The 17,477-nt window shown below is 37.3% G+C and overlaps 1 protein-coding gene across 1 annotated transcript; it reads left to right on the top strand.

Moving 5' to 3' along the window:
* The first annotated feature begins 826 nt into the window (after positions 1 to 826).
* On the top strand, positions 827 to 13,916 carry cflarb (CASP8 and FADD-like apoptosis regulator b). The gene is made up of 10 exons (XM_079618492.1): positions 827 to 1,182; positions 2,727 to 3,027; positions 5,109 to 5,214; positions 5,295 to 5,430; positions 5,868 to 5,926; positions 6,023 to 6,086; positions 7,622 to 7,674; positions 8,433 to 8,505; positions 8,918 to 9,407; positions 13,015 to 13,916. Exons 2-10 carry the CDS (start codon positions 2,744 to 2,746, stop codon positions 13,142 to 13,144), a joined length of 1,395 nt encoding a protein of 464 aa, XP_079474618.1. The 5' UTR covers positions 827 to 1,182; positions 2,727 to 2,743; the 3' UTR covers positions 13,145 to 13,916.
* Positions 13,917 to 17,477: the final 3,561 nt, after the last annotated feature.

Raw genomic sequence — 17,477 nt, 5'->3', positions numbered from 1 at the left:
TGGGTGTTTGAGCAGTGTGTATGATTGTCAACAATCAACAGATTACATGTAACATGAACATGAACTGTTGACGAAACTCGTGCGTGAGCAGCAGACACGCGCTTTAATTCGCGATCAACCTCGTTTTATTGTAACGTTAGTCCTAAGGTGAAATCAAAAAGGCATTATTTTTCTTTGAAGCAACAAAGGCTAACTTATTTGTTACAGTTGCTTTTTGTATAATTGGTGCGGATGACACGCAGCGAAATATACTATATTATAAATATAATATATCAATTATGAATTTGTACGTGCATAAATATAATTTATGAATGTGTACAGTGTACATGTTTATTAAATATATACATTCAGAAAGAAATGCCTATGTAATAATATTAAATATACATAAACATTATTTAAACGTAAATAATGGAAGTACTGTCTAAAAGAAGAAGAAAAAAGAACTGTCTCATCAATGACCTTTATTTAAAATCATATTTTGCTATCATTTAAGAACAGTTTTACATTTGCAGTAGGCTACGTAAATACATTATTGTAACTTTTGAAACAGGCTTGTAGCCTATTTGTTGTTCTGACATCAGAATGACCGACAACAATCCTGAACTAGATGGTAAAGTTCGTAGACAATTTTTAAGTTGGCTTGAAAAGGTTTTACAATGTTCCAGCTTGGTTGGTTTAACATGATTTACTCTAGTGTGGTTTACTACTATCGCCGACGCCACCAATGACTGCTGTTGCTTGACTTCCAGTTACATGTGATTGGTTGCTGCTACGTTGGACGATACTGATTGGCTGACACAAAATGGCAGGTCGCTCCTAATATGGTAGGGCTTCCGGCTGTCAACGGCTGCTACTTCCTTCCTGCTGCCTATATGATTTAACTTTTGTGCTACTTTAAAGGCTCTTCGGTTTCGTTTTGGAGTCTCTTACAGCAGCTTTAAATGCATCCCAGGTTAAAAAAATAAAAAATAAACTTTAATTGTCTCATAATATTCATTAATCATCAGCTCTTAGTTTTCTCACACACAGTGTCTGAAACATTCCAATGACGCAAGTGTCTCTTTCCGACCGTAACGTGCCGTGTCACACTGACACCATTTCCTCTTTCCATCTCTTTATTAACGCTAACTTATTAATCATGTGCAGAGGCTCCAGTTCAGCCAAAGCAACAGCTCGCTCGAGGTAAGCGTTATGTTTGTTTCTTTTTTATCACTAAATATTTTAAGTTATTTACTCAATCTCCACATAAACACTGAAGCGTTTTAGGCGCGCGGCCACAAAAACCGTTAAGTAACGTTAACCACTGGAACCGGTTACAACATTCATATATATTGTAATATCGCTTATTACTGTACGTTTTTAGCTAAAAGTGTGACTAAAGTTATTGTTAATATAGTAAAACAGACTGTCATCAAAAATAATTAGGCATATATGATAGACATCTTGAAGATATTATTTTAATATACGATTATACAGTGCTATTTTGTCAGAAACAATGTTTAACGTTACCAACATGTTGTTATTATTATTATTATTATTATAGACGAATCGTTTTATTATAGTGATTTATGTCATTTGAAGATCAATGTAAAATATATGTTTTAAGAAATAACGTTACCAATACCCTAGTCAAAAAAGTTGCTGAATGGATGGAATATGCTCTTAATATCATATTATTCTCCACACGAAACAACGCTAAAACTAGCCTAGGTTAGCTGGCCTTTGCTGGTTTAAGCTAGTCTCCCAGCTTGACCATCTAAGACCAGCCTGGTCAGCTAAAACCATCACTGAACTTACTTAAGCTGCACTATGATACTATTTTCTTCAAGAAACAAACTTTGTTGCATTATTTTCCCTGTTATTACTGTAAAGCTGCTTTGAAACAATCTTTATTGTAAAAAGCCATGTTTAAATAAAGGTGACTTGACTAAAAAGGTGTCCAAAACCGCTCTAAATCCAGCCTGGGAGACCAGCTAAAACACGCCAACCAGCTTAGGCTGATTTTATCTGCTTTTTATTTTATAAGGGATAAGGTTACCTTTTCAAAGTTTAATTGTGAAAGTCGCCTAGAGAATCTGTCTCACTATGCAAAAAAATGTATATGCAAATACTCTAAAAGTAAAAGCCTAATGTGACCCTGGACCACAAAACCAGTCTTATGGGTAATAAATAAATAAAAAAGCTTTTCATTGATGTGTGGTTTGTTATGATATGACAATATTTGGTCGAGACACAACTATTGAAAATCTGGAATCTGAGGAGCAAAAAAATTTAAACATTGAGAAAATCTCCTTTAAAGTTGTGCATTTATGTTCACGATTGTGCTGCATTCACTCACACAAATACATGTTTTATATATTTACGATAGGACATTTAGGCTACTAAATATCTTCATGGAACATGATCTTTACTTATTATCCTCCTAATGATTTTTGTCATAAAAGAAAAATAGATAATTTTGACCCATACAATGTATAGTTGGCTATTGCCACAGATATACCCGTGCGACTCCAGACTGGGTTTGTGGTCCAGGCTCACATGTCAGTAAATTAACCACATTGAGAGTGGTGTAAAGTCATAAGACGTCTATTAAACTTTCCCTGACAGCCCAACTCTTGCCTGGTTTTAGCCTAGACGTCTGGGCTGTGTTTTGACGGCTATTAGGCGTCTTTTAAACGCAATATTGCTTGCTGCGAAGGCGTAACGCTAGTGTGTGTGCTCCCCAGCGTGTGTTTGCAGCAGAATGTCGGGCCTGCCCCACACCATCAGCCGGATCACCGCAGAGCTGAGCACAGACGAGTGCAGGCGTCTCTCGTACCTGTGTGGCGCTCTGGACCCCGAGCGCTTCTCCGCAGACCCCAGAGGAACGCTGCACACACTGCTGAGCCAGACCCGCGTGGACGGCGTGTTCCTGATGGAGCTGGTGCTGAAGATCAAGCGCTACGACCTGCTGAGAGAAGTGCTGAGCACCAGCAAGAGCTCGGTGGAGGGCATGCTGAGGACCCGCCGGGCCGTGCCGGAGTACAGGTGAGGCGTTCCTGCAGGATACACTGATGCGCAGCGACAGCGGGTTAGCTGTAGTTAGTGTGTAATGTTGCTGTGTGATCATACACAACATCTGCAAAGTTACAACGCTCAAAGCAAAGGAAGATGTTTGCTTTTAAAGAAATAGTTTTTTAAGGACTACAACAAACGGCTGGTAGAGACTACATGAGCTTCCTCCCGGGTTAGTGACATCACCAACCCTAGAATTTACATAAACCCCGCCCCCTGAACACGATTTATAGACCAACGCTACTTTTGCGTCATCGAAGGGTAACGCCCCTTTTTGGGGGAAAACAAACGGATTCCCCTGAGAACAGAACTCGCTCTAATAAGTTTCTTGACAGCAAAAATGGCACAAATATACACACTCTTTGCCGGCTGAGGACCGTGAGTGGTATTTAAAGAAGCTACTGGATATGGGGATACAGAGGTGTCCCTTTGAAATGGTCGAAAACTGGATTAATGACCCCACGCAGTGGCCAGATATGGACTATTCAGAGTTTCAGACATCTCATGTCTCGTGGAATCACCAAATAACGTTAGCCTATTTTTTTTGTCATTAACACACTCACAGTATGACAAACTAGACGATGTCTAGAGGAGTCGGTGGTTTACTTGGATCATATTTCACTTGATTTAAGCTATTGACATAGTTTTGTTGTCGACTAGCTATCGTTGTTAACGTTACTAGTTAACGTTAGAAAGACGAAGCTGCTAGCAGCAGTTTAGTTGGTATGATAACGAAATTAAAGCCAGTAACTAGCAAGTACACTACTTCATGTTAAATACACATAGTTTGGGGGGTTGAATTAGTGACACGAGCAGAAACCAGCCAAGTCCACTTTAGTCCTAGCCTGCCACTATTTCAACAGTAAAATCAGTTAACAGCCAAGGTAGCGTGCCTAGTGAGAGCTAATCACGTAACTTTAACGTTAGCTGCTAGCAGCTTCGTCTTTCTAACTAGTATAGCTAGTCGATAACAAAACTATGTCAATAGCTTAAAATAAATCAAGTGAAATATGATCCAAGTAAACCACCGACTCCTCTTGACATGGCCTCGTCGTCTAGTTTGTCATACTGTGAGTGTGTTAATGACAAAAAAAATAGGCTACTTACTCTTTAAATACCGCTCACGGTCCTCGGCCGGCAAAGAGAGTGTGTATGTTTGTGCCATTTTTGTTTTTTAAGAAACATATTGCAGATCTAGAGCGAGTTCTGTTCTCTGGGGAATCCGTTTGTTTTCCCCCAAAAAGGGGCGTTACCCTTCGATGACGCAAAAGTAGCGTTGGTCTATAGATTATCAAGACAGAATATGCTAATCAATGACTTGAAGATAACTACACATAATCTTCATAAATTCATCAACTAACCATTCAGAGACGTCCTGTTCTTCTACATGTTCTCACTTCTCCATGAGTCTCTCCATCATTGACTGACTCCGGTTTCAACATAAAAGGCTAAGGTCACATTTACACATAGCCGGGTATTTAGAGAAACTAATACCACCAGTGTAGGGAGAAGGATAAAGCCATGCAAGCCAATCAGAATCCTCAGAATCAACAAGAGAGAACCTAAGAGAGTTTCTCCCAGTTGACACGGCAACACATAACCGGCGTTTTCAGAAATCTCCACTTTGAGAAATAATCGTTTTCTGTGATAAAAACGGGGGTTTCGTGTAAATGAGGCCAGACCTCAGGGAAATATCTGCGTCTTCCCATCGTCTAAACGGGGCCTAAAAGTTTTTGAAATTTTCTCTACGCGCGGACACACACACACACACACACACACACACACACACACAAGCTCTCTTCTGTCCTTCAGTCACACACACACAAGCTCTTGTAGCTCCGCCCCCTGTGTCGATAGCAGCAGCTCATTTGCATTTAAAGGGACGGACACACAAACGTTGCGTTTTTGCTCGCACTCAAAAAGTGACAATTTTACCATGCTAAAAAAAATATCTGTGGAAAATATTGAGCTAGAACTTAATACACACATCAAATACTTATTTTACACCTTGTGAAAGTGTGATTATACCAACCTTTCACCGTGTGTGTGTTCAGGTCGCTGATGGCCGATGTCAGCGAGGACATGGACACCGAGGACCTGAAGTCACTGGCATTCTTACTCAGAGGCACTTTACCGAAACACAAACTGGAAAACGTCCAGGTATGTTGTATTTCTGGTGTTGTTCTTCAGCTTTGTTTGCTGTTGGGTTTGTCACGTGTGGAACTGACATGTATCTGCAGAGTTTTTTAGACCTCGTCGTGGAGCTGGAGAAAGTGGACCAGCTCTCGAGTGAGAAGATGGGGTTTCTCGAAGGCTGTCTGCGGTCCATTCACAGGAGCGACCTGGCTAAGAAGATCAGCCGCTTCCAGCACACAGGTGGGGATTAGCATCAGGCTAACCAGGGTTCATTGTTATTAGTGGGTTTTTATTTTATTTAAAGTGCCACTATTATGCGTTTTCCGGATATTACTTTTCCTGTAGTGTGTAATAGAGCTTTTGTGAAACAAAAAAGCTTGATACGTGTTGTTCATGTCGAGAAGACGCTTGTAAAATAGCATAATAGGGGCACATTAATCATAAAATAGAGTAAGAATCATATATTACAGTAAGTTCAGGGTTCAGTACCTTTATTATTTCAGTCACATGATACTGTCACTTCCACTTTCCACAGTAATGTAGTAAGAATGTCATGTGATTTCACTTCCTGTTTCTTTACGTCTATAGTTGTTTCTAGTATGAATGGGGGATTTTAGGGGAAATGTAATGAGTAGATGTGGATTCCTTTCTATAATAACGGAGACCCTCTCTTTCAGCTCTAATGCCCAATCCAGAAGCGTGTCCTCCCCCAGAGCGTCCTGCGCACGTCAGACCGGTGAGATTCCCTCCGCTTGCTTCGTCACTCTTAGAGAAGCCCTACTCCGCTTCACGGTTCAAATTGAGTCACTCTCTCTGTTCCTGTCATTCACAGCCGCACGCCTCATCTGGTTTCTCATCGGCGTCCTGTAAAGGGAGGAACATGCACACATTCTGTGGTGAGTTTAAAGGAAATACCAGTCAAAATATTAAACCAACCTCATTCTGTCTCAGGGCTTCACATTTTACAGTTATAGTGACGCCACAAAAACCATGAACTATGAAGTTAAAAAAAGTCCTCAAAAAGTTCTCAAAGTGTGGGGCGCAAGGTTGATCCGGATATATATAAAAATCTGTAAATAAAAGGTTTAAAGGGGGGCACGACTAAAAAAGTTTGAGAACCACTGATCTACACTATACAAAAGAATCATTGAGGAAAAATAATCATTGGCTGCGTCCCAATTCGCCTACTTATACTATGCCCTAAAAGCATGTACTCTTTTTGTGAAGAAAAAGTACATACTTTTGAGTGTGTAGCAAAAGAGTAGGCCAGCTTTGGGACACACTACTTCCTCATCTTTAACGGACAGCTCTGTGTGCATCCTGTCAGTAAACTGCCCTGTCAATCATCTTGTCACAGTTTAAATCCTCCATTCAATCTAATTTTCGACCGTTTCGGAGAGAAATGCACGTTCATCTGCCAGTCTTTCATGCGGAGACTCTCCTCATGTGTTTGTAATTTGAATGTAATGATGCATTTAAAAGTGTCTCTACAAAAGTTCATAATGCTGCTAGAGGTAATATAATGTGGACAGCATTGAATAAATACATTTTCGTCAGGTTAGATACTGATAATGAATCACTCAAACCCCTTTATCTAAACCTCTCTACATAACGCCGGACACGCACATGTCCTCCATGTCTGTAGTTCTTTAACTCTTATCACTCGTGCTTGTAGTTCTAACCAAATCCTCGTCCAGCGCGCGATGGGTTATTATGGGCAATATCAGCCGTTAGCGTGCGCATCGATCTGCACTTCAGATTCTGACCGGAACACTCCTATCTTAGGAACACTCATTTCAACATACTACGATTTGGGACGTACTTATTCTACTTTCGCATACTATTTAGGATGGATAGTATGCGAATTGGGTCGCAGCAATTGAGAAAAAAAGAATAATTGAGAAATTCATCATTGAGAAAAAAGGAATCATTGAGAAAAAAGGAATCATTGAGAAAAAAGGAATCATTGAGAAAAAAGGAATCATTGAGAAAAAAGGAATCATTGAGAAATTCATCATTGGAAAAAAAAGAATCATTGAGAAAAAAAAGAATCATTGAGGAACAAGAATCATTGAGAAAAAAAATTATCATTGAGGAACAAGAATCATTGAGGGAAAAGAATCATTGAGGAACAAGAATCATTGAGAAAAAAAAGAATCATTGAGGAACAAGAATCATTGAGAAAAAAAATTATCATTGAGGAACAAGAATCATTGAGAAAAAAGAATCATTGAGGAACAAGAATCATTGAGAAAAAAGAATCAATGAGGAACAAGAATCATTGAGAAAAAAGAATCATTGAGGAAAAAAGAATCATTGATTCCACGAATGTTAAAGTTCTTCATGGAACTATCGATGCCATTGAAGAACCTTTATTTTTAAGAGTGTATCACGTAGCATAACATTAGTCTATTTTAATATTTCCTCATAGATAAGCAGACCGCAGTGAAGAAGGAACTGCCCAGTGCTCGCTCCTGCTGCCAGGTCATTGTTTCTCCTGCTTTTATGATGTATATAGTTATGATTTTTCCTATGAATTAGAAACATGTTCTCCGATTAAAGCGATACTATATTTAGTGCTGCACAACGATTAATCACATCTAAAATAAAAGTTTGTGTTTTCATAATATATGTGTGTGTGCGGTGTATAATTATTTTGCATATATAAATACACACATGCATGTATATATTTAATATTTTTTATTTATAAAATATTTATATTAATATATAATATAAATAATGTATAAATGTATAGTATATACATGCAAATATTAATTTTATATAGACATGCATATATATATATATATATATATATATATATATATATATATATATATACACACACATATTACACAAACTTTTATTTTGGATGTGATTAATCGTTGCCCAGCACTAAATATATTTGTTCAATATAAGAAACATTGATAGTCGAAGAAATGTTGGATTTTATTCAAGCAAAAGGTTAATTCTATAACTTGACCATATGCAAAATACTTCATACGGAGTTCTAGTGTTGTATAGAGATGAATACGTGTTCAGGTTATCGGCTTGTAGACTGAAGTACAGTTTTGCTTGTAGGATAATAATATTTAGTTAATTACAGTCACTTAACATAGCAATACTCACATAGACATTACTTCCCAGTAAGACTTTATGCTGGCAGACTCCTAATATAAGTGAGTGTGTGAGAATGAAGGATTGCAGTCACGTGTATGATGTGTGTGTGTTGTGATGTCTAACAGGAGGAAGTGTACAGCATGCAGTCGGACCCCAGAGGAGTGTGTTTAATCATAGACTGTGTCGGCACTGAAGGAGGTGAGAGAGAAACACACACACCATCATTACTGCAGTCTTCAGTCACATGATCCTTCAGAAATCACTCTAATATGATGATCTGATGATCAAGAAACATTTATGATTATTATCAGTGTTGAAAACAGTCGTTCTGCTTCATATTTCTGTGGAAACTGTGATGCATTTCATTTTTCAGGATTCTCGAATGAATCAAAAGTTCAAAACAACAGCATTTCTTAGAAATTATTATTTGTATTCAGCAAGACATTCATAATGTTAACCGATATGTTGGCAGATTAATCTAGATCCAAATTTTTACATCATTTTTGAGAGCTGTTGTGGACTGAATGTTATTAACGGTTCTTCACGGACCATCACTGCCAATAAAGAGCCGTTATTTCCCAGAATGCTAACGTCCCGTGTGTCCGCACAGATGCGCTGGAGCAGGCGTTCCGGGCGCTGCGCTTCAGTGTGACGCTGCACCGGCTGCTGAGTGTGTGTGAGGTCGTGTCCGCGCTGAGGGAGGCGTCCCGTCAGCAGGAGCTCCACCGGGCGTGTGTGTTCGTCTGCTGCATCATCAGCCGGAGCCGCTCCTCGCTCCTGCTGGCCACCGACCCGCTCGCGCCGGGACTGAGCCTGGACGCCCTCCGCACACTCTTCAGCTCGCGCTCCTGCCCCGGCCTGGCCGGCAAGCCCAAGCTCTTCTTCATCCAGAGCTACGAGGTGTGTGAGGACTGTGAGGTGTGTGTGGGGGAGCTGGAGACCGACGGGCCGGTGTCCTCGTGCCGCTCCAGGGCGGTGCCGGTGGACGCGGATGTCTTCTGGAGCCACTGCTGCACTGACGGACACCAGCTGGAGACGCCCGGCCACCGGTCCGTGTACCTGCAGGCCCTCAGAGCCGCCCTGAGCGACGCGCAGACGAGGTGAGCTCCCGCTGTGTTAACACGCGCCGATGTTTCCGGTGGAGAACGCAGTAAAAAAGCAAGGATTAGATCCGCTGTGAAGTGTAACATCGATCACCAGGCCACGGCGCCCTCTGCAGGATGTGTTATCATACATGTACACAGATTGAATAGGATTACATTATTAATAAGGACAGAAGACTCTTATTAATAGTGGTGTGATGAGATCTCACGATGGTAAAGGGGGGGTATAATGCCCCTTATTACAAGATGTAAAATAAGTCTCTGTTGTCCCCAGAGTGTGTACCGGCATGTGAAGTTTTAGAGCAAAATTGTCAAAAAAGCAAAATTTTTGTAGCATGTTAAAATTGTCCCTTTTTGAGGGTCAGTAAAAACACGTTGTTTCGTGTGTGTCCCTTTAAATGCAAATGAGCTGCTACTCCCGCCACAGAGGGCGGAGCTTCAGGAGTGCGCGTGTGTGTGAGCAGCTCATCGTAGGCTTGTTTGAGATGCGCCTCGCCTGAAGTGTATGTGAGAGTCGGCGGCTGAAGTGAGGGGAGGAGTGAATAAAGCGCAGGCAAGCCGGACAGATCTCTCTTCTCGCAGTGGATCTGACACCTGTGAGATCAAAGATGGAATCACGGGATTCACAGTGTTGCTAATAAACTGGATGTAATTTAAGTTCTGTTGCTTAAATATGAAAATAAATATAATGAACAAGACACCCAAAGCACTGGTTATTTAATCCCATTCCAAATACGTGTTTATCAATCTTTTTTTTTTCTTTAATACAGACATGTGTTTTTAATAAAAATTACATAATCACATAATCCATATAGAGATCGCACAGTCAGAGAGTTTGGGAATATTCACATATAATTTATACACATAAAACATGATATCAGAGTTTTAAAATCAAACATTTTAAAAGAGAACATTACATCATGGTTGTTTAAACCAATGAGCATTAAGCTGTGTCGTCAGCAAGTCGTTTCCCATCATGCTTTTGATCGGTGCAGTCGGTGGAGAGCAACTGCAGAATCCGACACGTGCGCCTTGTGCTCGCGAGAGTGTTTGACATCCGTCAGCATGACATCAGAGCCAGGCGGACCGCACTCGGACACGTCTAACCGGCATGCATCTCGCGCTGATCACCGGTGATCTGTTCTGTGCAGATTTTGCTCATCTCAAAAAAGCCTATTACCTCTTCTCAACATGGACTCATCACCTTTGTTGCGTGTTCAGGGGGCGGGGTTTATGTTCATTCTAGGGTTGGTGATGACACTACTCCGGGAGGAATGTTGTGTAGTCTCTACCAGCCGTTTGTTGTAGTCCTTAAAAAACGATTTCCTTTAAAAGCATATATCTCCCTTTGCTTTGAACTTTGAGCATTGTAACTTTGCAGATGTTGTTTATGATCAAACAGCAACATTACACACTAACTACAGTTAGAAAACACAACATTACACACTAACTACAGTTAGAAAACACAACATTACACACTAACTACAGTTAGAAACGTGAAGTCATACTCTCTAACACGTGCTGGTGTCTCCTGTTGAGGTGAAGGTCTGTGGTGAACTTCTTCAGCGTGAGAATCGGGCAGTTGACGCTGTTCTCGCTCTCATCGTGCGTATTTCTCACGCAGTAAATCAAGGATTTGATCTGGAGTTTTTGGCATGTTACTTTACTCACTTTGCTGGGGAAGTTCGAGTTAGCCAAATCTGTGTAGATTTAGCGCAAATTCTCAGTTCACGAGTCATCATAAATACACCGTATACTTGAACACACACGTCACTACGCAACATATAACGGCGTGCTCGTTCAGTTATATATATATATATACATTTACAGGTGAAACTGGAAAAAATAGAATATCATGCAAAAGTTCATTTATTTCAATAATTCTACTTAAAAGGTGAAACTAATATATTATATAGACTCATTACATGCAAAGTGAGATATTTCAAGCCTTTATTTGTTATAATTGTGATGATTATGGCTTACAGATTATGAAAACCCCATATTCAAAATTAGAATATTGTGAAAAGGTTTTCATAAGCTGTAAGCAATCATCAAAATTACAAAAATAACATAACAAATGTTATTAAATAATAAAATGACAAAATAACAAATAAAGGCTTGACATATCTATATATAAGTAGTATATATAATATAATATAAGAGTCTATATAATATATTAGTTTCACCTTTTAAGTTGAATTACTGAAATTAATTTTTTACACCATATTCAAATTTTTCCAGTTTCACCTGTAAATATATGCAGTGACCTAGTTAATCTGGTTCATTTATTTTTTCTTTTATCATTTTATTTGTTGTTTGGCTAGTAGAAGATCTGAATGGCCTAAATTGTCTGGTGAGTGGAAAAGTTAATTTCAAACCCTGCATGTGTTGTAATGTACATCAATTGAATTGGATTAAATTATTGTTCAATTAAACCATATGATTAATTGCTTTTCATACTTTATTTGATTGAAAAATGCACAAAAAAAGGTCTCTAAAAATACTGTATTTGTTACAAACGGGATATAAAGAAAGTTTCGGCTCTTTGCCTTCGCCAGTGTGACCATTTCACTTATTATTAATAATTATATAGAAAGCTGCAGGTCTTCAGGTGATCATGATCATAATTAATCAATCAAATAATAATCAGACCGCAGACTCCAGTTTAACTCCATCCGGGACAACAAATTAGTAATGGGAACGAGAACACATCAGACAAGACCTACACACTTTATTTGATCCAATTATTATTGCGTCGTTGTTATTGTATATGTATTTTAAGTCGTTTTAAAGGCTATTGTTCACTTAGGTCTATTTTTACTACCACAAAAAATATCAGATTACTTTGTTAATCGTCAACATAATTGACAGATTACCACAATAATCATTAGTGACAGCCCTAGATTAGATCAAACATTTCAAAATGCACCTGCATTGTTTTGCATTTTATGACTTTCAGTGAGAATATTTTTTTATTATTTAATAATTGTAGATTTCTTAATAATAGTGGTGTCATTCTCGTGAACCCAATATTGTGTCTCGTCACACACCTGGTTATTTACTATCACACTGCACAGCAGACACTGCACATCACATGCTTCTGCGTGTCAATATTCACTATTATTCAGTATTATTACTCTATTATTAATTATTATATTACTTAAATTCGGAGAGTTCATTCACAACATATATAGGCCTATATATACAACACGCCCGTATACTGCTATTATATAAGGTGCAAATATTTTAGTAGTGTTATGTGTATTTATTGTCATAAAGGAAGTTTAATATATTGTTATTTCAATACAATATTTTCATTTTATATTTATTACTATTAGTTTTTACATGCCAATGTGTTCATTTTCCATCTGTTTATTGCTTATATTTCTGTCCCTCTTGGATTATTCGGGTAATCCGGTCACGATGCAAAGCATTATTTGTCTAATAATTCAACGGCCTGGAGTTAATTATTCCGGTTACCTCAAAACATTGTTCACATGACAGACATTTGTCAGGTTTTTGTCTTTAAAACTCACTTCTCTGCGTGTAAGATATTCTTTTTTTGATCTCTATTAATGTTTTTGTTTTGTTTTTCTGCTTTCAGGAGGACTCATGTGGTAGACATGCACACGGCGGTGAATCGTGCCGTTTATGAACACAATCAGAAATCTGCCGAATCATCATCCGTGATAAATCTGAGACACACTCTCAGGAAGAATCTGTACCTGTCATGAACCCTTACGTTTAAGTGAAGGTCGGTGATAATGCCTGAACATCTGATGTTTGAGTGATGAGTATCATCATAATGATGTGGATATAAATTGTATCAATTATGATTTGTAATGTTTCAGTGAACATTTCTCAGGTTGTGTGACTGTAGTTTCCTATATTGTCCACATGTGGGCGGTGTCGTCCAGCATTTTTTCTTATATTTTCCTAAGACCAATCTGTGTTTTAAAATCACACTTATTTAAATAAATTAATTAATTGAATGAATTGTTTGAATTGATACACTTCCAAACAGTAAAGAAAACTAGTACTCATGATCAAAATTTCACCATTTCTGACCATAAAGGGAGACCTGGGATTTGTGAATGCTTACATTGTTATATGTTGCTATTATATAAGATGCCGATATTTTAGTAGTGTTATTTATTGTCACCAACAAAAAATATACTCATATGTGCAGCACATATACTCATGGTTGAGATGTAAACTGTGTCAGTAGAGGATGATCTTCAATATTAAACCCTGTTACCATCATAAACTCTGTCATAATTACATGGTTATGATGTAAACTGTGTCAGTAGAGGATGATCTTCAATATTAAACCCTGTTACCATCATAAACTCTGTCATAATTACATGGTTATGATGTAAACTGTGTCAGTAGATGATGATCTTCAATATTAAACCCTGTTACCATCATAAACTCTGTCATAATTACATGGTTATGATGTAAACTCAGTAGATGATGATCTTCAATATTAAACCCTGTTACCATCATAAACTCTGTCATAATTACATGGTTATGATGTAAACTGTCAGTAGAGGATGATCTTTAATATTAAACCCTGTTACCATCATAAACTCTGACATAATTACATGGTTATAATGTAAACTCAGTAGAGGATGATCTTTAATATTAAACCCTGTTACCATCATAAACTCTGACATAATTACATGGTTATGATGTAAACTCAGTAGAGGATGATCTTCAATATTAAACCCTGTTACCATCATAAACTCTGTCATAATTACATGGTTATGATGTAAACTCAGTAGAGGATGATCTTTAATATTAAACCCTGTTACCATCATAAACTCTGTCATAATTACATGGTTATGATGTAAACTCTGTCAGTAGAGGATGATCTTCAATATTAAACCCTGTTACCATCATAAACTCTGTCATAATTACATGGTTATGATGTAAACTCAGTAGAGATTGATCTTTAATATTAAACCCTGTTACCATCATAAACTCTGTCATAATTACATGGTTATGATGTAAACTCAGTAGAGGATGATCTTCAATATTAAACCCTGTTACCATCATAAACTCTGACATAATTACATGGTTATGATGTAAACTCAGTAGAGATTGATCTTTAATATTAAACCCTGTTACCATCATAAACTCTGTCATAATTACATGGTTATGATGTAAACTCAGTAGAGGATGATCTTCAATATTAAACCCTGTTACCATCATAAACTCTGTCATAATTACATGGTTATGATGTAAACTCAGTAGAGATTGATCTTTAATATTAAACCCTGTTACCATCATAAACTCTGTCATAATTACATGGTTATGATGTAAACTCTGTCAGTAGAGGATGATCTTTAATATTAAACCCTGTTACCATCATAAACTCTGTCATAATTACATGGTTATGATGTAAACTCTGTCAGTAGAGGATGATCTTTAATATTAAACCCTGTTACCATCATAAACTCTGTCATAATTACATGGTTATGATGTAAACTCAGTAGAGATTGATCTTTAATATTAAACCCTGTTACCATCATAAACTCTGTCATAATTACATGGTTATGATGTAAACTCAGTAGAGGATGATCTTCAATATTAAACCCTGTTACCATCATAAACTCTGTCATAATTACATGGTTATGATGTAAACTCAGTAGAGGATGATCTTCAATATTAAACCCTGTTACCATCATAAACTCTGTCATAATTACATGGTTATGATGTAAACTCAGTAGAGGATGATCTTCAATATTAAACCCTGTTACCATCATAAACTCTGTCATAATTACATGGTTATGATGTAAACTCAGTAGAGGATGATCTTCAATATTAAACCCTGTTACCATCATAAACTCTGTCATAATTACATGGTTATGATGTAAACTCAGTAGATGATGATCTTCAATATTAAACCCTGTTACCATCATAAACTCTGTCATAATTACATGGTTATGATGTAAACTCAGTAGAGGATGATCTTCAATATTAAACCCTGTTACCATCATAAACTCTGTCATAATTACATGGTTTTGATGTAAACTCAGTAGAGGATGATCTTCAATATTAAACCCTGTTACCATCATAAACTCTGACATAATTACATGGTTATGATGTAAACTGTGTCAGTAGAGGATGATCTTTAATATTAAACCCTGTTACCATCATAAACTCTGTCATAATTACATGGTTATGATGTAAACTGTGTCAGTAGAGGATGATCTTCAATATTAAACCCTGTTACCATCATAAACTCTGTCATAATTACATGGTTATGATGTAAACTCAGTAGAGGATGATCTTCAATATTAAACCCTGTTACCATCATAAACTCTGTCATAATTACATGGTTATGATGTAAACTCAGTAGAGGATGATCTTCAATATTAAACCCTGTTACCATCATAAACTCTGTCATAATTACATGGTTATGATGTAAACTCTGTCAGTAGAGGATGATCTTCAATATTAAACCCTGTTACCATCATAAACTCTGTCATAATTACATGGTTATGATGTAAACTCAGTAGAGGATGATCTTCAATATTAAACCCTGTTACCATCATAAACTCTGTCATAATTACATGGTTATGATGTAAACTCTGTCAGTAGAGGATGATCTTCAATATTCAACCCTGTTACCATCATAAACTCTGTCATAATTACATGGTTATGATGTAAACTCAGTAGAGGATGATCTTCAATATTAAACCCTGTTACCATCATAAACTCTGACATAATTACATGGTTATGATGTAAACTGTGTCAGTAGAGGATGATCTTCAATATTAAACCCTGTTACCATCATAAACTCTGTCATAATTACATGGTTATGATGTAAACTCTGTCAGTAGAGGATGATCTTTAATATTAAACCCTGTTACCATCATAAACTCTGTCATAATTACATGGTTATGATGTAAACTCAGTAGAGGATGATCTTCAATATTAAACCCTGTTACCATCATAAACTCTGTCATAATTACATGGTTATGATGTAAACTGTGTCAGTAGAGGATGATCTTCAATATTAAACCCTGTTACCATCATAAACTCTGTCATAATTACATGGTTATGATGTAAACTCTGTCAGTAGAGGATGATCTTTAATATTAAACCCTGTTACCATCATAAACTCTGTCATAATTACATGGTTATGATGTAAACTCAGTAGAGGATGATCTTCAATATTAAACCCTGTTACCATCATAAACTCTGTCATAATTACATGGTTATGATGTAAACTCTGTCAGTAGAGGATGATCTTTAATATTAAACCCTGTTACCATCATAAACTCTGTCATAATTACATGGTTATGATGTGGAGGATGATCTTCAATATTAAACCCTGTTATCATCATAAACTCTGTCATAATTACATGGTTATGATGTAAACTCTGTCAGTAGAGGATGATCTTTAATATTAAACCCTGTTACCATCATAAACTCTGTCATAATTACATGGTTATGATGTAAACTCTGTCAGTAGAGGATGATCTTTAATATTAAACCCTGTTACCATCATAAACTCTGTCATAATTACATGGTTATGATGTAAACTCAGTAGAGGATGATCTTCAATATTCAACCCTGTTACCATCATAAACTCTGTCATAATTACATGGTTATGATGTAAACTCAGTAGAGGATGATCTTCAATATTAAACCCTGTTACCATCATAAACTCTGTCATAATTACATGGTTTTGATGTAAACTCAGTAGAGGATGATCTTCAATATTAAACCCTGTTACCATCATAAACTCTGTCATAATTACATGGTTATGATGTAAACTGTGTCAGTAGAGGATGATCTTTAATATTCAGCCCTGTTACCATGATTTTGTACAGTCAGTAGCGTTTTGAGAAGTGGATATTTGTAGTATCATCACCATGATTTTTAGCATGAAGCTAATATGGCTAAATGAACTAAAATTGCTCATCCTGTTACTGTCACTGTTATGATTTCAACCTGTGTTCCTCTGTCTTGTGCCATGTTTTGCAGTTCCCCGTTATGTTGATGAGTTTCCCCAGGTGTTTCAGATTAGCCACGCCCTCTTGTTATCTTGTTTAG

Source organism: Phoxinus phoxinus (genome assembly GCF_949152265.1).
Source record: "Phoxinus phoxinus genome assembly, chromosome: 7".
Classification (NCBI taxonomy): Eukaryota; Metazoa; Chordata; class Actinopteri; order Cypriniformes; family Leuciscidae; genus Phoxinus; species Phoxinus phoxinus.
This window is presented reverse-complemented; position numbering and strand designations above follow the sequence as displayed.

Excerpts from the sequence above, each read along its gene's own strand:
- cflarb (XM_079618492.1), top strand. The coding sequence starts at position 2,744 with ATGTCGGGCCTGCCCCACACCATCAGCCGGATCACCGCAGAGCTGAGC. Across the intron at positions 6,087-7,621 it reads GAACATGCACACATTCTGTG|ATAAGCAGACCGCAGTGAAG; the intron begins GTGAGTTTAAAG and ends ATTTCCTCATAG. Across the intron at positions 8,506-8,917 it reads CTGTGTCGGCACTGAAGGAG|ATGCGCTGGAGCAGGCGTTC; the intron begins GTGAGAGAGAAA and ends GTGTCCGCACAG.